The following is a 21,274-nucleotide window of genomic DNA, read 5'->3' as shown; positions in this document are numbered from 1 at the left end:
TTTGTAGTGTGATCCGAATGAAAGGTACAGTACTATTGAGAGATAAATATAATAAATCAAAGATACAGTATCGTTGTGATATCACCTCTTAGCAGCTTGTGTAAGTAACTTATGAGCTTATTTGTAATGTATCAGACCCACCTTGGTAGCTTTAACAGAGAAGCAGTCACTGTCACAGTAGGAAGGAAAATGCCCTCTTAGGGCTGTTGTGGTCCCTCAAAGGCGTGTAGACTCTATGTTAGCATCGAGTCAGGATATCTCAGTCCAAGAAAGGGCTGGATTCCTACCTCCTGCCACACTACAAAAGTGTATCTCAGAAGTAGAGATGGGGGGGGGGACGGTGTATCCTTTATGTATCCGAAGTAAAACCATTAAAAATGAGGCAAGTTTAATACTTTAAAAAATCACTAGCTGGTATCTGCAATCACTTCATCTGAATCTGCTTGAGGAAGGAGGGGTCTGTGCATAGAGTGATATCAGAGAGTCAGCTAAGCTGAATCCCAGTTTTACACTCTGTCCTTCACTTTAAAACTATATTGGTGTCTCTGACAGTCCCCAAAGCCCTTTTCCATCAGTACCTACACTCTTATACTTAAAAATAAAAGAGGGTTATTTAAGGAGAACAACTGTTTCAATAATCTGTTGCTATATAACAAAACACCCCAAAATTTAGTGGTTTACAACAACCATCTTTTATTTTCTTTATGCTCTCCCACCTGCGAATTGCCTGAGCTCATCTGGGCATTAATTCTTCTGGCCTCTAGTGAGTTCCAATCAGATGGTGGCAGGTGGGCAGACAACAGGTGGGAGTCAGCTGTCAGGAAGGCTGAGCCTCTCTCTTCTCAGGGAGTCACAGGGCCTCTGCTCTGCAGCAGTCTCTCCACATGGTCTCCCCACTTTGGTAACTGGAACTTTTACACAGTAGCTCAGGGCTCCCTGGAGTACAAGAAAGTGAATCTGCGGAGACTTCCTAAGGGCTGGGCCCAGGGAGCTGGCACCGCATCACTTCTACTGCATTCTATCAGGTTAGAGTAGCAAGTCCAACCCAGAGTCAGTGTGGGAGGAGTTTATACAAGGATGTAAATACCCAAGGTATGGTTCATGGGGCCAATCACGGAGACTAGCTACCACCACCACAACTGCACAGAGGAAAAGACCATAAATTCATTTGGCAGGGCATCGTGGGTTTCCTTTACACTGAGAGGGAGGGACACACTACTCCCCAGGTTCCTTGATTCACATCTCAAAAAGGGAGAACTGAAAAATATGAGTTCTTGGGCTATTCCTTAGTGTTTTTAATTATAGGGAAACTGTCTTTTTGTTTTGATACTTAGATCCCATGTTTCCCAACAAACCTTCACCATTAGGGCTTCAGATTCCTACAATGCTTGGATGAGTTACAAGGGGCCATGAATTGCCTAAAATCCATGAAGTATTGAGTATGTGCATGTGTGCATGCTCCTAGGGAGGGAATTCCTAGCTTCCCTCGTATCACATAAGGTGAATTCAAATAAGTAAGATATCTAAGAGTGCTTAGAACTTAGCAAGAGCTGCCCTGGATTTTTAACACCTGATATACTTCTAAAGCATCTCAGAAGCAGAGATGGGGAGGAAAGCAATGCTCTCTCTTACGTGTTTGCTCCCAAAGTAAAACAAAAGCAATCACATCAGCTGATACTTGAGATCACTTCACCTCAGTCTCAGGAAAGAGAAGGAATGGGCTGGATGCTTCTGCACACACCCCCTCCCCTCTATTGGGAAGACTAATTGCCCTCCACTGGGGTGAACAGCATTGGGAATGCCAGAATTTGGGGCTCCTTATTTTCCCACCTAAACCCAGTGAGTACTTAAGAATGCAACTTAACAGGACCTTTGACTCTTCCACCTAAGCACTCTTCTCTATTTCGTATAGACGTGGCAGCCAAGGGTAAACTGAGACTCCTTGGGCCAACCAAGTAAGTGCTAAAATGTCCAGTGTGATTTAACCTGGCAACTCAGCCTTGAACCTGAGCAAGTGGGGCCTCTTGGGACATCCTGGGGAAGGAGTTCAGACTGGAAGCAGAACCTGTCAGGGGTCAGAGAAAGAAAGAATGCGGAAAAGGGCAGAGCACTAGAGGCAAAACCAAAACAGACAGACACTTACCTTTCCTCCCTGAAACTTTCTGTCCCAAACATTCCTAGCATCTGAGAATCTTTTCTACAAAACATACACCTACATTCCTCAAGAGAATCTAGCCAACCGTTTCAACCGAGTATCCCTCTTTAACATAAATGCTTTAAGCTACCCTCTTACCCCTTCCTTTTATGTATAGAAGTTTATCGGTATGGAAAATTGTAGTTTCTCACCACCAGAATGCGAGTTCTCCCAGTGCCCAAGCATGCACCCAGGCACAAAGGAAAATGGTGAACAAATGTTATAAGAACTTTTAACACCAAGTTTTCACCATATATGTGGCAGATTGAGGGCTCAGCGTCTCCTCTCCCCACTTGCAAAATGGGAATAACATCTAAGTTCACAGGGTTGATCAGGCTCCAACTCAGCACAAAATGGCATTGACAAAACGCCTGGCACAGCAAGTGACCATTACAAGTCATCCATTTATGTCTCAATCTGCAAAATGTGATGGAAAGAGACACTGCAATTTGCATTGCAGCACCCAGCAGGGCTGAGCCCCTACTTCGCAACCCTGTGACTCAGTTTCTTCTCTAGAACGGCAGCTCAGTGATGCCCTAGGGCTGTAGCTTTATTTGTAAAGCACACTACACACAAGTCATCCCCGGATCCCTCCAAAGTTTACTGCAGGTGTCAAGAAAGAAATGTAATAGGCCACAAATGCAGTTAATCTGTAACACCAAAATATACTAATGAAATTATAGATGTTAAAGTTCATTAAAAGTTAAAGGTCAGGCCCTGGTGAGGTAACTCAGTTGGTTGGAGCGTTGTCCTAAATAAAGGGTTGTGGGTACCGGTAGGATTCCCCGTCAGGGTCAGGGCACATACCTAGGTTGCAGGTTCAATGCCCTGTTGGGGTGGGTGCGGGAGGCAACCAATTAATGTTTCTCTCTCTTCCTTCCTCTCTCAAAAAAAAAAAAAAAAATCGATTAAAAAATATATCCTTCGGTGAGGATTAAAAAAAAATTAAGGTCAAAATGCACATTTTATTCCTGTGACTCCTACAAATTATTTTCAACTACTTTCCAAGGTGTAGACATGTGAGGACTATTAAAAACAAGTTCGTTGTTGGGAAGGAATATAAACTCTTGGTGAAATATGGATGGCAGGAAAAAGGAAAACCAAAAGCCTCTTTCAGCAGGCCTCAGGATTCAACAACTACAAAACCAAAATTACTCGTGACCATGGTCTTCTGGTAAAAGGGATATATTAAAGTTGACAGTACTTAAAGTTCTAATAACAGCCACTACTTTCTGGAGACTACGATCAGTTGAAACAGGCTTATTTGGGGAGGGTTCTTTTCTTAGCAAAAACAATTACATCAGATCTGGATGTCCTAACGTTCATTTCTAGGGCTTCTCTTTGAAGTCAGTTATGTCGACTCTTAAGAGTAATTTACAGTACCTACGTGCTAAATGTCACCATTAAAAATAGTTAACGCTGGTCTCAAGAAATGGCGTCTGTCACAGAGGCACTAGCAAAATAAAAAAGTAGGAGTCCAGATTTTATTTTATTTTTTTTTAAGATTGAAAAATGACACCCGAGACAAAAATTTTTTTGATCAATAAATTTTCAGGAAGTGGAACAAGTCGTTCTGGGACTTTGAAAACTGGTCAACTTGAACTTGGAAACGGGGTTTTGGCAAAGACGACGCTGTGGGAAACAAGTATCTGAACAAATCTTAACACGACCTCACATTTTTCTCCCCCCAACTGTTCAAGTGTCAGACGAAATAAATTACCATAAATTATATGCCAAGGCAACTTCAAAACAAAACAAAACAAAGCATGAGGCCAAGGATTTCCTTAGCTCCTCCGGGAAGCGTGTAACACTGTTTGCGCTTCTGGCCCGCGGGCCGGGTCGAGGCGGGGCCGTCAAACGTCAGGATAGCTGCAGTAATACACCGCGGAGCTGGCGTCGGACACCACGGAGGAGATGGCCCCGTGGCCGTCGGGGACGCTCACGCTCGAGTCGTGCCCCTGGTAAGGGAGGCCCATCTCGGGCTTGCACACGTAGTGCAGATACTGTTCGAACTCCGTGCGGTCCACCTCCCCGAGGAGCTCGGCGGGCTGGCTGGGGTCCGCACCGTCCCGGCAGGACAGCGCCTCCGGAGGGGGCGACGGCTGCCCCGGGCCCGCCGGGTGCTGCTGCGGCTGCATCGGGAAGCCGCGCCCGCCGCCGGCCGCGGGCGAGCCCATCGCGCCGTAGTACATGTGGAGGGCGCTGGGGGGCGCCAGGAGGCCCGGCATCGCGGGGCCCGTGGGTTCCGGGCCGAGCCTGGGGTGCATAGGGCCGGCGGGCGGCTCCGGGGGCCCCCCGTAGTCCGAGGCCTGCGCGTAGCTGTAGGGACCCGCCGCAGGACAGTCCCCGGGCAAGGGCGCGGCGAAGAAGGCGGGGTCCGGGTCCACGCCGTCCAGGGGCGACGTGTCGGGCGTGGGTAGCGGGTAGCCGTCGAGCGCGGGCGCTCCCAGGCCCTGGCAGTCGCGGTAGTGGCCGCCCATGTGCGGGGGCAGCAGCGGCGGGCCCGCGGGGAAGCCCTGGTCGGGGTAGGGCAGGCCCAGGCCGTCCATGGCCACGCGGCCGCCCTCGGGGCCCAGCGCGGCCGCCGGCGGCTCGGCGAGGCCGTGCAGGAAGCCGCCCTCCACCCGCTTCAGCCGCTTCACCTGCTTGCGCCGCCGCGGCCGGTACTTGTAGTTGGGGTGGTCCTGCATGTGCTGCACGCGCAGCCGCTCCGCCTCCTCCACGAAGGGCCGCTTCTCCGCCAGCGTCAGCGCTTTCCACGACTTGCCTGCGCGGTCGCGGGGAGGGGGAGAGGGGCGCGGGGCTTACTCTCCGAGCTCCCGCTCCCCGGCCCCGCGCCGCTCCCCCTCCGACCCTGAATAGTGCAACTTGGGGAGGGGGGTTTAGGGGTCGAGTTAAAAAGCGAAAGTATGGGACTCCGGGGGCGGAGTGGAACCCGAGCGCTTGGGGGATGCGAGAGATCTAGGGTCGTCTAAGGGCATCGCTCCCCGCTTTGAGCCTCCTGGGAGCGGCTTCCCGGCTCATCCACTGCCGCTCGTTGGAAGAACTGAAAAAGCCTCCTACCCGGAAAAGGACCAACTTAAGTCCACCCCAGGGGTGCCCTCGCCACCCCCGGGACGCACGGGAAGCCGCCTCCCCGGAGCCCCTGAACCCGCGCTCCCGCCACCCAAGTAATTCCGGCACCGGGGGCCGAGGCTGAGAGCGCGTTTGGAGAGCCCCGAGGGCCAGGAGCGCGGGAGGAAGGAGGGTGGCGGCGGCAGCAGCCCCCGCGCGCACCCGTCTAGGTTCACGCCGGCGGGCGCGCGGCGCGCACTCCCCGGGGCCGAGCCCGCACTCACCCAGCATCTTGCTCAGCTCGGCGTTGTGCAGGTCCGGGTTCTGCTGCGCCAGGCGCTTGCGCTCGTCTTTCGCCCACACCATGAAGGCGTTCATCGGCCGCCGAATCCGAGACTCGCCCTTGCCCCGGCCCGCGGCCCCCGACGGCGCCCCGCTGCTCGCCGCCGCCTCGCCCTTCACCTTCATGTCCCCGAGAGGACTCAGCGACTCGGCCCACGGGCAGGGGCCCAGCCCGGCCATCACCGCGGGCAGCGCGCTCCGGCTCTGGCTCTGGTCGTCACTGGCGTACCCCGCATCCGGGCTGCTCATGGCGCTCCAGCCCTGCCCCGCGCCCCACAACCCTCGGCCAGACACGCCGCCTCCCCCGGTGCGGGGGGAGGAGGTGGGGAGCGAGCGAGGGCGATGCCCCGCGGGCTGTGGGAGTTCCTCGGGCCCGAGCCCGCCACGGGAGTCCCAGGCCAGTCCCAGCCCAGCGCGCAGCCAGCGCCCCCGCCAGCCCAGTGACACTGCGGACACCCCTGGGCTTCGGGGCCTTTTCTGCACCGCCGCGGCCAATAGAGCAGCGGGGGCGGGCCGGCCCTGAGTCGTTAGGCCCACGCCCAGTGCCCGTCCGAGTCCCCAGTCCCAGCTAAACCCCACGCCCGCCCTTTTCCCCTCCCCAGCCCCGCATCCAAAGCTACACCTGCCCGCGGGAACACTGGCTAGAGCCGGGCTCTGGCGCCAAGTCCTCTCCGATCGGGAAGGGGGTTCTCCTGAAAAACCTCCTGGACTGCTGGGTAGAATGGGGTACGGTAGTTTGGATCAGCACGCTAAGCGTCCACTCTTTATTACAGGAGCTAAGGGCGTTCCAGCCGTGGGCGACCTGGCTTCCACCGAGGAACCACACAGGTCTCTTCTTCAAATGTGTTCTGTCGAGTGAAGTAGACACTGTTGATAATAAATAAAGTAGGTTCTTTCCCCAAGGACCCAACTGCTTGGTGTATTGTATTCAAAATGCTATTCCGAGGTAAATTCTAATTTCTAAAGCAAGGTTAAATATGGAATGACCTTCTCTAGCCAATAGCCCATCATTCTAGAGAAGTAAAAACCTTTGTGCATAACAAGAACCAACCGCTGAAAATTTGTTAATGAATGTACAGTAAGCATAACGTTTTCTCCTATGTGTTCCGTAAAGTAGGCAAGGCTTAGCTCTGATATCTAAAACCGCAGTAATGTTTATCTAAATGCCCGTCTATTAAAGGAAAGAGAACAATCCTTTTGAGCAGCAAAATAACTAGTGCTTAGGGTCAGTTTGAGGTTATTCTGGCAGATATTAGGGATTCCGATATGCTTCTTCAGACTGAAATGAAAATCTGGATGACTATCACTCTTGTGTTTAAATCTAAGAAAACTTTTCAGTGGAATTTTTATCAAGTCCTTATATGGCACTCGTATGTGGCACAACACGTCACGCGCTGTTCTTAGAGCCGTCCAAACAGCAAATTAGCCTTATAACCCCAGGAGGTAGACGTTTCTCTTACAGGAGCGGAAACAGGCACAGAGAGGTTAAGGAACTTGCCCGAAATCACAGCATTGGGTGGTGGAGTTCCTCTCTGGTAGTCTGCCTTCAGACTTGGAGCTCTCTATCACTAAGTTGTGTTTCTGTGTTCATGTCGTTTTCTAAGGCAACGAAGGCAGACGTCTTTACATAAATAGATAACGTAAATAAATCAATGCATCCAATCTCGAGAACAGATATTCTTTTTTTACTGTGAAGGGGTGATGAAAAACTAGGGCTTACATCCGGGATCTGGGAAGTCAATGCTGCAGCTTTTTGTGTGATATTACAACGACAAAGTGATCTGTCAAGCCTGCTTATTAGCAACATCCATAAAAATAAAGAAACGCAGAGCTTTGGGAGCTGCTGGCCTTCAGTTTCTCTGACATGGCCAGGTCTCCAAAAAAGTCCTCCACGCTTGTTGTAAGCCAGCTTTAACCGTGTGAGGACCTGTGCAGTGCTGGCTACCCCCAACCCCGACCTGTAGCAACCAGTCTCCATTCCGGGGACAAACTGAGAAAGTGGTTCTAGTTCCTGGATCTCTCCTGTTCAGACAAGAAAAAGATTTAACCTGCTTAAGGAAATCTTAGGGAGGTGATGGGTGGTGCTGGATCAGTTGATCTGAAACAAATTTAACTGATTATGTCCTTTCCTTTAATGCTTAAATTTTTTTCCCCCTGAAAATTTAGAGAGAGAACAAATTAATCCCCTAGTGCCTCGCTCCTTTGGTATTTTCTTGGAGATCTTCTCTAACTTTTCTAGGTAGTAACAAACGTCTTTTCAAAGATGCAGAATTTTCTAATAGTGCAAAGGTTTTTGTGAATTAATAGGTATTTTCTTAGAATAAAGATTAAACATTAACAAAAAACAATGCCCATTCCAGAATCCATTTTATCTGTTTAATCTACTTGACTAATTCCGTAAAAAATAAAATAAAATAGAAAGCACAATCTAAGTGTGAATCCAAAAACTGTATGCACGCGTTTGCCCCTATGTGCTTCCTTCAGCCTCAGGGCCTGGCCCCCACCGCTTAGCACCGAGAAGCGCCAAGAGCGTGGAGAAACCGATGGGGAAGAAAACCCCGGGGTTCCCCACTACGATTTGCACTTGTGCCCGAAGACTGACTCACTGCTGATTTTTGTTGGGGAAGGTCATAGAGAAGCCAGGTGGGAGCCCTGCATCCTTGCAGCTGGAACTCCAGACTTCAGCGCCCCTCCCCTACTTCTTACAGCATTTCCCCAGGTTGTCATAAAGCAGGAATCGACTTCTAGTTACCAGGAAGGCATGGTGATAGCTCCTCAAGATCAGTCCCTGTTACATACCGTTACCTACACCTAATTTCTTCTAATGAGCATTCATCTGTCATCTACTTAGGGAGGGGGAAGGGTGTTGGGGGCCTGCAGCCCCGCAAACTGGTCCCAGCGTGTGGACTCCTGCATTTCCGTCTCTTTACTAAATGCGGTGTTGGAAGTGGAGCTTGGGACGTTATCGGAGCCAGCCACAAATGCCACATGAAACGCAGCAAACATCCGGAGTGGCTTCCTGCAAGCCTTGCTTTTCTCAACACGAGAGATTTACGGGCGGCGGCGGGGGGCGGGGGTGATTCAAGCAACTTTGGCGAGCAGGAGCCTTGCGCACCCGCTCGCGCGGGCGGCCGGGTGCATTCACACGGCACAGCCCAGGATCTCTGGGCTCCTGGCTACTAATCGCACCCAAGGTCCCCAGGCCCGGCCTGGGGCTCCAAAGGAGGGGTGAGGGAGCGACTAGCGCAGCAAGAAACTGTGCCCGTTACCACTTGGGACCTTGGCCAGCAAGCGCAGAAATTGCAGAAATCACCCGGGTAGGTGACGAGCTGTGGCTCAGACCCGGACTCAAAACCGCGCTTCTCCCGGGCCCCCGAGAGACCTGGCAAAGGCTGGGCGGCTTCCTGCAGGCTGTTGTGTTTTCGATGCTCAGGAAGCGGGAGTCAGACGGAGGACGCACAGTCCCCACGGAAGGCCGCGGGCACCCAGCTGTTGGCGGGTTGGCCCCGAAGGGCGAGTCCGAGGGGGCGGGGAGGGCGGTGCGCGCCGCGAGCCCCGGGGAAATGCCCGGGCGGCCGGCCGATGAATAAACAATGGTGTCCTTTGGACAAAGAACAACAATCAGGCCTTTGCACTTATAAGCCGCGCGCCCGCGGCGGCCTCGGGAGCCCAGCCGGGTGCGGCGCAGCGGGGCCGGGGCCCGCACCTCTCAGGTAGGGTGGCGCGGCCCGACGCCGGCTGGGTGGCGGCGCTGCGCCTCGGGATACCGCTGGCGTCTCCTCCCTGTCCTTGGGCCAGTCCTCGGTGGGTCCGCGATGCGAGGTCGAAGGTCGCGGGCGGAATGGAAGAGGCGGGGAGGAGGGAGTGGCCGCCAGATAGCGACCACCCGCGCGCCGCCGCGGCCCGTGCGGCTCTGCGCCCCGCCCGGGGAAGCGCCTGCTCGCCCGAACCCCTCGACCCCCGCACCTCGCGCCCGGGCCCTGCCCCTCTGCTGCAGCGGCTTCTCCAGCGGGGCCCGAAAAAGGTCTCGTCTAGAGGGGCTTTGGGGACACTGGTTCCGAGGGAGGGTGAGAGGCGCGCGTCCAGGGGTCCGGCCTCGCGGGCCCTCACCGCCCGCATCCCTCCGCGGTTCACCGACCCCTCCCGGCCGCCCAGCCCCGCCCTGGCGGCGGGCGAAGGCGCGACCGTAACCCTGTTCCCGCCTGTTCCCGCCTGGGGTTGGCGCAGGCCAAGCAGGAAATGTGCTGCTCCCGGCCCACTTCCCCGCGCGGGGCCGCGCGCCCGCTCCTTCCGAGACGCCCCCCCGCGCCGCGGGGCCCGGCCGAAGTGTGTGAAGCGTGGGCTCTGCCCTTGATTTATTTTCTGGTTTAGGGAACGTCAGGGGTGTGTGTGTGTGTGCCTGTGTGTGTGCCTGTGTGTGTGCCTGTGTGTGCCTGTGTGTGTGTGTGCCTGTGTGTGTGTGCCTGTGTGTGTGCCTGTGTGTGTGCCTGTGTGTGTGCCTGTGTGTGTGTGCCTGTGTGTGTGCCTGTGTGTGCCTGTGTGTGTGTGTGCCTGTGTGTGTGTGCCTGTGTGTGTGCCTGTGTGTGCCTGTGTGTGTGTGCCTGTGTGTGTGTGTGTGTGTGTGTGTGTGTGTGTAAGGGAGAGGCAGCCAGCTCGTCACAACTCACACACACACTGCCCTGCCCAATCCCCACTTGAAAGGGAATTTCAGTAGTGCCTTGGCTTCCAGTCACCCCCTTCTGCTAACCTCCTACTCCCACCTTACTCCCACCCTAGAAGAGGCCCAGGCTTTCCTTGTAGAGTTATATCCTCAACTGACCAGACAGCCTCTTATCAGCAGCGCGGCCACTTGCACTCCCACCCAAAGGAGAGCAGACACGGCCCCTGCCTCGGAGGAATGTACAATGCAGTGAATGCCATTTGTCTTCCTCCCTGATTTGTTCACTTCCAGCTGGGGGGGTTCTAAGGGCCTGTTCTTCTGTAATTTTTTTTTTTCTGGCATGTAAAGGTGATGCTGACATCAGTAGGTCAAGCGCTTTGAGATATTTTTTTCTAGTAGAAGTAATAGGTTGCCTTTCCACCCCCAGAACTCCGGCTTGCCAAGTTTCCCAAGTCAGCAGGGCTGGGTTTTGCCAGGTGGTTGGTTAGGGCAAGGTGTGCATTCTGTGATCATGGAAGTGATCAAAGTTAATAGATCATAGGACAGACCACTCCCGACAGCTCTGTGCCGCTTTAGCCACAAGCATATCAGAGTTTAAAACCGTACCTGAGTTGGCTTCCAAATTTTCTAAACGGGAGAGAAAATGTTTGGAATCCTTGCTGGATTCCTTTGCGGTCTACTTCAGTTGAGCCCTGTTAACCCAAATTTTCCTCTCTGTCCATTTCTTGGATCTTGCCAACAACTTTGTCAATTCTCTTTAACAGCAACAGTGTCTTTGGTTCATTTCATCTTATATATCCATTGGTATTTAATAAATGCTTATGGACACTATAACAGTTGTCCTTTTTGATTGAGTCATATGGTCATCTCCCTCAAGGCAAGGCACTAAGAATTATCTCTATAAACCACAGCAAAGACTCAATTTTCATCGCAGATACATCTGTGCAGGCCACGTGGTCATCTGACTCAAGGCCTGCACTTCCTCTCTCACCCTCTCCTTCACCAGGAGTTCAGTCTCCAATCATTAAGCACCTGAAATCCCACCTCTTCTGAGGATTAAGTCCTATTGCTTTTCTGAACTCATTCAACATGGCAGTCCAGGCCAAAAATCTTGGAAAATTTTGCATGTGGATATAATGCATAATCAAATTTCTATCTTAGGGGATTTTTAAATGCCAGAATCTGTAGTATTAATTTCTTCACAATCATAGAGTACAGTTTACAAAGCAGTTTCACTAACATTTACTTGCCTGATTCTCATGATAGCCCTGGAGGTAGGCAGCCTTTGTTATTGGTGACTTGCTTGCTTGGACCACTTGCTTACCCTTGCTGGTAACTGCAGTGGGTCTTGTTTTGAATTTCTTTCCATGCCATGTCTATAGCTAAAGAAGGACCTGCTGGCATTTGGAGGAATTAAACAAAGACAGCGATGGGTAGAGATGAATGAAGGACCCTTGGCACAGAAATTTCTAATGTTGTCCCTAACCAAATGAGGCCCAGCTCCTACCTGAACTGCATCTTCCAGGACTTCTGTCTCTCCAAGTAGCTCAGGAGATGCACTGCTGGCAGCCTCTGCAACCCTGACTGTGAGCAGGTACAAGTTCAGCTGCAGTAGACAGCCTAGGTCACATCGCAGGCTCTTCTCTCCTTGGTAAATCTTCTCTCTTTAGAAAATGAAAGGAGAAAAATCATATTGAGTCCTTTCCACAGAAAATGTGATGATAAAACATCCCAGAGCTAGAAGGAGCAGCCTCTGGTTAAGCCAAGACTGTAAGCATGAATGATTTAACAAATATTAATCAGATATGTATGCATTAACTGGTTGGGTCATTGTATGCAGTAAAACTTACAAAATGGATCTAACATATCAATTTGGTTTTAGTACAGTTGTTCAAATTGAAGCTTTAATTTTTGAGCAGATTGAGTCTTCAATATTTGAAGGGTCTATGCTAATTTGATTTTTCCGATAATTATTTTATTCTATTTAACAAGTTAATTATGATAGATATCTATAAAGATAATTAATGTAAATACTTAAAAAATTTTAATTGATTTTAAGGGGGGGGGGAGAGAGAGAAAGGTGGATTTGTTGTTTCACTTATTTATGCATTCTTTGGGATTCTTGTAAGTGCCCTGACCAGGGATGGAACCTGAAACCTTGGTGCAGCAGGGATGATGCTCTAACCAACTGAGCTACCAGGTCAGGGCTTAATGTAAATAAATTCAACACTTTTGCCTAGCATTTGATTTGACTATATTTTAAAAGTGAACATTTCTGATGCACATGCATAACGTAGAATCACCAATTCTAGTTCAATCATATGCAAATATCCTATCCATATGCTCCCACATAAACTGCCTGTTTTCTATTTCTCCACTCCCATCTCTCACTATTCTTTGTCTCCAATGCTATATTCTCACCAACTGGCCTCTGTCTGTTCCTAAAACACGCCAAGCTCTTTTCCCTTCAAAGCCTATGTTCCCTTTCTTCTGCATGGCAACAAGGTCACCAATATTTTTTATGGTTAGCTCCCTCACTCAATGACACCTATGCTGAAAGTCCACCCTACCTAAAATAGCTAATGTCTGCCACCTCCCTGACAAACTTATCACACTCTGGTCTCTCAGCTGCTTTATAATTTCTTAAAGCTCTCATCATATTTTAGATTTGTTTATTGTCTAGCCCTCTCCCCATTAAAATGCTAGCTTCCTGAGACATTTTCTGTGATGCGTGTTGCTGTATCCCTGTGCCCAGAACAGTTAGTGATTGTTACTTCATGGGAGCTCAGCAGAATAGTTGAATGAACAAAGATTGCCTGAGACTAAGATCATTAAAGAATTTCCCCTATGTCTCCAAAACACTTTGACTGCTGGTTAGTTGTTTACTATGCATTTTTGTGTCTTCTTTAGAAGAAAAAAAAAGCCCTTCCCTCCCTTAGGTCTTCTACTGCTTTTATTGCAGCTTCATTATGTCACTTTAAGAGGAGGAATGCTCCCTATGGACATGTGTTTCATTAACAGACTATTATCTCACTGAGTAACTGAGACCTTCCAAAAGAAGGGCCATGCTTATAAGAGCCTCTAAATAATTTTGACTGATTAGATAGCTTAATCCAGTTGCCAGTTAATTGTGTTTGTTTGTGATTAAGAATATGATTTTCACCTACTCTCCCTCCGCAATCTCCCTCTGTTTGGAAAGAGCCAATCTTCCTGCCCACTTCATATCTACCGCCAGCTCTTTGAAGGTGTTTGCTGAGGGGATGAGACCCCAGCTATCACCTGGAGCCGGGAGCTGGGAAGAAGGAATCTCTGTCAAGCCACCTGCAGGTTGACTAAGAAAGATCCCTACGCCCATGGCAAACAACGGGGAGATCTGAGGGCAGGCGCCCTTGCCCCTTACCCACCCCCTCTATGCCCAGGTCACTATTTTTAGGGAGAAAATTACTCCTAAATGATAAATTGAAATGCTGATGAAAATGAATGTTCTGTAAAGCAGGGCTTCTCAAACTATGGGGAAAGATCAGATTTTTCCTTTATTTCCAATCTGTCACATATTACAACTTTTAAAATACAACAACGAAAAACGACCTCAAATTGCTAGAAAAGTAAAATAATTTTTTTGTATTTTATGCAAAATACAAGCTTCCATTTTTTATGATAAGGTTCAGCAGGCATCAAATTACTCTCCAATTGCTACCAAAGTTCCAACCAGTTTACTTGCATTTGCAGTTTCTCTACCTCCCTGCAGGCCAGGCACAGACAGGTGGCAGGCCCACCCCTCAGGGCACAGGCCCTAGGTCTCAGCCTCTCACTGAAAGACCAGCAGCCCTTTTCTCATTTTGATATTTTAGGCTCCTAGTCGTTGTTATTATTATTATTATTTTAAAGGAGATATCAAACTGGTCATAACAGTGATATTAGATGAAAACTTCTACCATTAACAAGCACTCAATCAACAGTAAGCCATTTGTTGACAGTATTTGTTGCTGAAATACGAGCTTATTTGCGCCAGGAGCAGACCCTGCGGGCCTCCGCCTCCGTGGTGCGTGGAGATGGGAATGCGTTCAGTTCCTCTGCTGGGATTTGGTGACGGTGGAGAAGAGGGGAAAGGATTGCAAAGCACCTTGGTGGCAAAGAGGATCGGACCTCAGATTAACCTTATCTTCCAATCACCAGCTTTTAAGTCATGGATTTGAATTCTTTCTTTCGCTGCCAAAAATTGAAACCTATATCATTAACCTCAGGTACTCCCACACTCCATTTTTACCAGCAGAGAAAATGAAGTGAACTTTCTAATAGTTCAGGGGCTCCTTCACCTAAAGCATTTAGCGCTCTGACAACACCCGTTTAAGTGTGCTGCTTCTGTAGGTGGGGTGGGCTCACTCCGGGTGCCTTTTGTCTTTCTAATGAGATCAGGCTTTTTGGCCAAACTCTCCTCACACCATCCCCCAACTCATGCTAACTTCTAACTTTGTAAGTACTCCTGGAATTCTGGCCGTCAAAAATTCTTTTAATTCCCATTTTCCTTTTGTTATCATCATCATTAACAAAGAGCTGTGGTTGCAAATTTCTATATATGGGAAATATTTCCATATAAGAAAATATTGATTTTTTTAAATTACTTATATATTACTAGCATAGTAAGGCTTTTCTTCAGACAGAGGGTTTTAAATTGTAAATTGATGAGAGTTGTATTTTCGAGGCATATACTTAAACTGTTTACCCACAATGTCTTTCATTCTAGATCGCAATTTGCCACACTTTCAGAGATGTTGAAATGGTCCAGTCACCCCCTCAGTTTTAAATTTCTTTATAAATAGCTTTCTTGGTTTCAAATAACCTTATTCAAATGCTCTTTAAATTATTTTATTTTACTATTTCACACAGCCGTGGGATTTCTTTTAAGTCGGGCATCAGCAAATGCCTTCAATTCTTTTAGAGCAAGAGCTTTCTGTAAGGAGATCTAAAATTGTGACACTGTCAAACTGCTAAAACATGGAGTAACACACCAAGGAGAAAAATGATTTCCTTTGTAGATTTATTTTCAGATATAATGAACTTGCACAGTATATTTAAAGTGGTATGTTGGTTTTTAAAAAGTTGGTATTGCTTTTCAAAGATACAAATTTTGAAAGTGATTTGTAGTTTTGGAAGATCTAATAATTAATATTTATACAGTCCCTCACAAAGTATTTTTATACATATACTTCAATTTAATCTTCAAAATAATGCTACTAGTTAGATTTTTTTACGGTCTACTTTTTTCACAGGAGGATAATGAAGTTCAGAAAGATGAAATGACTCACTAGAGTCACAAATCTAGGAAGGATTGGAATCTTTGATTCCACAATTTATGCTTTTTCTACTGTTCCACACTGTTAACATGGCTTCATTCATGCAAAAAGCCTGATTCTACCACTTTCCTATTAACCACTGTATTATTACTCCACTACTTGGAGTACTCCAGTTTCCTTAAGTTACTATGAACATCCCAGCCTGGCTTGAACTTAGGACAATGTGATTTTCAGTATTTTTGCAGTGATACTTTCTATGTCCATAGACTAAGTTTGGATAACAAATATGGTAACACAGCATCCTAAATTTAGTTTATTATCATAAACTCCTAGGAGAGCATGCTCCAGTTTCCCAGACTCCTCCCAACAGAGATTCTACTCCATTGGGAGAGGGCCTTGGGAATCTGTATTACAAACATCTTGGTGATCCTGGAAAACATTGCTTTAACACATTAAAAGGAGTAAATTGTTAATGATAAACAATAGAATTGTTGGAACACAGAGGAAAACTGTAATGTACGCCAGTTTAAATTTAGAGTACCCTGAATGCTATTATTCCTAAAAAGCTGTGGACCCTGAGAAAGGAAATACCTACCAAGAAGGGCTCCTGGTGGCTGAGCTCCAATTTAAAAGCAGAGCCTAGCAGCCATTTCTCAACAGGGGCCTCACGCAAACCACACTTCAGGGCGAAGCCTGCGCTGAACTGCCTACCTGTGCTGTGCTCCTGCCTGAGCCATTCCTTGGAAAGGAGTCCCTGTAATTGTGTTTCATTCAGCCTGTGGGACTGAGACTTTCCCCATCCGATCAGGGTTGTGCAGCTATCTCCCCACACCCTTAGCATCTGCACTGAGGATCAGAGCCACTCCGTTCTGACCCATCAGGACAGTGCTTTTTGGACCAATGAAACTGTGAAGATTTGGAGTCCTCATTTGCATGAGGATGCCCCAGTCAGGGCCACGGTGTGTGTGTGGGGGGGGGGGGTGGCTAAGGGATGTAGTAGCAACTTCTCTGTCTATAAATAGCTCCCCTCTGGCTCAGGGGGTGCACGTACCCTGTTCACCGAGGATTGAAAGATTGCCTTTTGGAGGCTGGAGCTAAAACACTGAAGGCATCTCTCCAGAGCAGAGCAGAGCTGTCTAGCTAGAGAGCTGCCTGGACCGCAGGCCACCTCCCAGCCCTGCTGTGCCACAGCTGTGCTGTATCATGATTGAGCTGAAACACTGAGCTGTTCCACAGCTGTGCTGTTCTCATAGTCACGCAGTATCACATTTGAGCTGTTTTGCACTGAATTAAGTTTCCTTCTTCACTGGACCGCAAATTGGGGATTCCTATTGGTGTTGAATTGGCGTCAATGGCTTAACAGTTGGCAAAGCAAACGAGTAAAAAGATATCTTAGGTTGTTAGCCTCTGATGATTTGTTTAAAATATTTTTTTTTTTTTCCTGAGGAAATGATCTTACTTCATCTTATCACTTTTTTTTCACAAAACAGATTTAGCCTGGGCCATCTTTAATGCCTTTCACCAAAGGGCAAAAATTATGGCTCAAAGCTTTCTTGAGGTACATCTGCTTCTGTAATTGCCATAGTGTCTTCCTCCCAGAAATAATTATTTATGAATTTAATAGCTATTTTTAATAATTTTTGTTAACAGTTCAGGCCACAGTATATTGTAGTCAGTTAATTTTTTTCAAATTGACCTCCTGTCGTATTCTTCTTTATATCATTTTGGGACACAAAATAAGGTGCTTAATAACTACTAATTGATTTTAGTTCCAGTTTCATAAGAATGATAGAAAAAGACTTGGTGTCTTCTTGGCCTTCTTAAGTGCTGTTTCCTGTGTGCTTGTTTATTTTAGTTCATTTAAGTTGCTAGCTCTTAAAATTTCATGCATTGTTGGACTCATATAAAAAATCAGCTGGCCTATATCAAATATATATCTACCACTAGATTAACCTCTGGGTTTCAAGTAATTTTAAGTTTCAAAATGACAATTCAAATTATTTATAAGCATACCATTTATTATATAAATTAATTTTTAAAAAAATATTTATTATTGCAGTAACAAAGACATTGAAAACATTTCAACATTTCATTAACAGTAGATGAATATAGATGAGGGATGTGTAGGTTTTTTTTGTACTATTTTTATTTTAGTAACCTTTTGGTAAGTTTGAAATCATTCCCAAATGACAGTTGTTGTTTTTTAATTGGACATTAAACCTTGAAAACACATTGTGCTAAGTGAAAAAAGCCAGTCACCAAGGGCAACAAATTGCATGATTTCATTTATATGCAACGTCTAGAACAGGTAAACCTATAGACAGAATATAGATTATTGGTTGCTTCGGGATGTGGTGGGTATAGAGGAGCAGGGGTGGAGTGATAGCTAAAAGGTATGGGATTACTTTTGGGGTTGATGAAAATGGTATAAACTTGATTGTAGTGATAATTGCACAACTCTAAGTTTACTAAAAACCACTGAATTGTACACTTAAATGGGTGAATTATACAGTATGTAAATGAAATCTCATTAAAGCTATTATTTTAAAAAATAGAATCTAGGAAAGATAGATATTAAAAGTTTGTTTGAAATTAAAAACTGGTTGGAAGGTGCAGTCACTTTAGATAACAGCAATCAGGATGTCATTCCCTCTCCCTCTCCCTACCCCACTCAGGTGCATTTCCACATTAACAGTAAGTGGATTATCATCTCACCAGAGTAGTTAATTGAAAAATGTGCTAGCACATAAACTAATTGATTTATGATTAGTCATAAGATAATTTTAACATCTGCAAGTTTGATTTTAAACTTTATCTACTGTTTTATGTTTTATTTTCAACTTGAATTCATGGGTACTTTTGAAAGAGCTTCTGTTTAAAGCATTATACAAATCTACTTTAGAATCCTAAGTGAGATATTTCCTCTCTTTCCACCTTCCTGGCTGGAATGGGTAAAATGAGTTTTCAGCCTCTCTCTCAGCCTTATTAAGTTTAAATGGCAATTAAGGTTTGTAGCAGGAATACTGATGAATTTTTTAAAAAGAAAGGTAAGTTTACCTTGATTAAGTTAAAAATGACACTTATGTGATTGTAGGACTGGGAAGAATTTTTAACATATAACCCTCTGTTTTCTAATGTGTATTTTAATGTAGTTTTAACAGGCATTCTCTCTCACTTATTCATTTTGGGACTTGATGAAATGTTTCAGAAAAATTTTGCTTAATGTTCAATGATACTAAGTAAGGTTGGGGCTTAGGTGAGCTTGAAAAATATTCGTGTAGGAGGAAATTATCATCAGTAATGAATATTTCATCTTTTTACATATGAAAGTAAATAACTTTACAGATGGTTTAAAAGGCACATCACCAGTTCTGTGCTTTCTGTAGGTGCTTGAGGACTCAAAATTACAAAGAGAATCGTTATTTCCCCACAAATTGAACTGTGTACTGACCAGAATGTTTTCAAATTTAAGCACGAGTTTCTGTGGCAACATGACATAATGTGGAAATTGCTAGAGAATTCTGCTTGGGTGCAAGAACACTGTTGATTCATTGTAAAGCAAGGCTTCACCAGGTGGGTGATGTCCGCATCATTCTACCAGCCTGAGGGCTAGCAAATGCTTTTCCCAGCTGCTGTTTAAACATCTTACTTGTTCTTCCCGTCTCGAGGAGAAATATTTTTTATGAAAACCTTTGTTGGAAGAGAAAATAAATCCTACTGGTAAGCAAAACCAAGGGCTTACTACTCAGTTTTGAAATCTGGGGTGTGTTTTTCCCCTACCAAAACAAGTAGTTCATTGTAGTCAGAAAGAACTTTTACTTATTTTTGGTTCTTTTATTATCCTACACTTTGGAGAACTTAGTCATTTTCATTTTTGGCCAGAAAAAGAGGGCCTGAAGCGTCATTAAGGAATCAGATATATGGATGACCAAATGGATGATTTACCTTTTATCCACTTGAACCTAATTTGATCTTCCCATAAAAATGGAATTATTTACTTCTATAGAATCAGATAATTCTTGGCATAAACAGAAAACATTATTAATATAATTTAAGATGCAAGGAAAGACAGATTCCTTTTATGGTTCCCAAACAAAACAAACTAACCAACAGAAAACATCAACAACAAATAATTTGAGTTTAAAATTATGCCTCTACTATCTAATTATTTGTATGTGCTTATATACAGACATTCTCTCCATTTCTAATTTCAAAAAGTTAATTGGTGGAGGGTCACATAATTATTGTTCTTTATACTGTTCTGATTATTCTGATTTTTTTTTTTTTAAATCTTACACTTAATTTCAGAAGACAATAACCTCTTAATACTGTCAGATAACTTATTTAGCTCAAATAGGGGAATACCAGTAGAACAGAATTCTGTTTGATAAGATCAACTACACTAAATAATTCTATGGTCTTCTTCAGGGTCCCAAATTAAATTTTGACTCAACAGAAACTTTCTGGAAGGATCAACTCATTAGTTTACTTGCAATCAGCTCTGAAATGGGGACATTTATTCATCCCACAATCTATCATAGTAAAAGGTACCCCCCCCCCCAAAATATCTAACAAAATAACATCTTTTACCAAATCATTAACCTATTTGAAATAAATGCATTTCTCTTGGTAAAAAACCAACAACCAACTTTGAATTTTAGAATGTCATCATTTTGACCTACTTTTTTACACTGGGATTAGTTTATTAAGTTAGATCAAACACAGGCTCTTTGCCTCAACTAAATGGACATGCTAAACTGGCTCCAAAGTTGATTTGTGGAACTCATTATGGACTTCACAAAGTGTTCAAGGTTACTTTTCAATTTGTTTCAGCCAGAATCAATAAATCTCTCACCTGGTTTCTTTGCTGTACGTATTGTACTGGTTAATCATGTATACACATGGCATAGCACATTAGACTTGGAGAAAGAGTTTTCTGAAGGGAGCCAATTTTTAACTACTGTACTGTTGAAATTTGAAAACAAAGGGAAACTGCTCCTGTTTATTATTAAGGTGTGTTGTGAACTAAGAGCCATAAATAACCTTGCTGGCCAATTTCCAGAGCCAGCAGAAGGAAGGGAGTGGGGAGGTGGAGATGGGGGGAGAGAGAAAAAGAGTGAGGGGAGGGGGGAGGGAGGGAGGGAGCGAGGGAAGGTGGGAACTATCTTGTGGAATTGTTTCGTTGAAAAACCTCAACATTTAGAAAATTCTTAATAGGGAGCCACAAGCACCCAACAAGTAAAGGAGATATAGTCAACTCTACAAATACAGAAGTAAGTAAGCTTTCTTACTTAACATACATTCATAATATTTTAAGAGATAGCATGAAATCTTCTTAGAGACTAAACATTGAACTTCAAATTCATGTGGGTGAATATAGAACAGCTGTGGCAAAGAAAATTTTAAAAAATCATCTCTGCAGTGACCCCTTTCTCATATACTATTTCACTCCTTTTTTCTCTAGATCACCCTCCTTATATTTACAATTAAGATTCAAGGTTCCATCTAATGGTGTATGGATGTCACATGTAATTCAGTGGTACCAAATCAACCTAATTCTGCCACAACTGAGCACAAATTAGCTGTATGGCTTTGGACTAATCGTCTTGTTTCTTCTTCAATAAATTTGAGGTTGCACAAGATGACTCTGGTGCCTCTCAGTTTTCACATTCTGGAATTCTATAATTCTCCACGTGGCAATGAGAATTTGGGAGGTAGAATATTTCTAAC

The 21,274-nt window shown here is 45.8% G+C and overlaps 1 protein-coding gene across 1 annotated transcript; it reads right to left on the bottom strand.

Moving 5' to 3' along the window:
* Positions 1-3,664: 3,664 nt before the first annotated feature.
* SOX17 (SRY-box transcription factor 17) lies at positions 3,665-6,006 on the bottom strand. Its single transcript, XM_087825166.1, has 2 exons — positions 5,533-6,006; positions 3,665-4,961 (listed from the first exon to the last, which is right to left on the bottom strand). The coding sequence occupies exons 1-2, from the start codon at positions 5,837-5,839 to the stop codon at positions 4,048-4,050; spliced, it is 1,221 nt and encodes a 406-aa protein (XP_087681292.1). The 5' UTR covers positions 5,840-6,006; the 3' UTR covers positions 3,665-4,047.
* Positions 6,007-21,274: the final 15,268 nt, after the last annotated feature.

Source organism: Miniopterus natalensis, chromosome 16 (genome assembly GCF_054644295.1).
Source record: "Miniopterus natalensis isolate mMinNat1 chromosome 16, mMinNat1.hap1, whole genome shotgun sequence".
Classification (NCBI taxonomy): Eukaryota; Metazoa; Chordata; class Mammalia; order Chiroptera; family Miniopteridae; genus Miniopterus; species Miniopterus natalensis.
The sequence above is the reverse complement of the archived record's forward strand: the minus strand, read 5'-3'. Positions and strand labels throughout refer to the sequence as shown.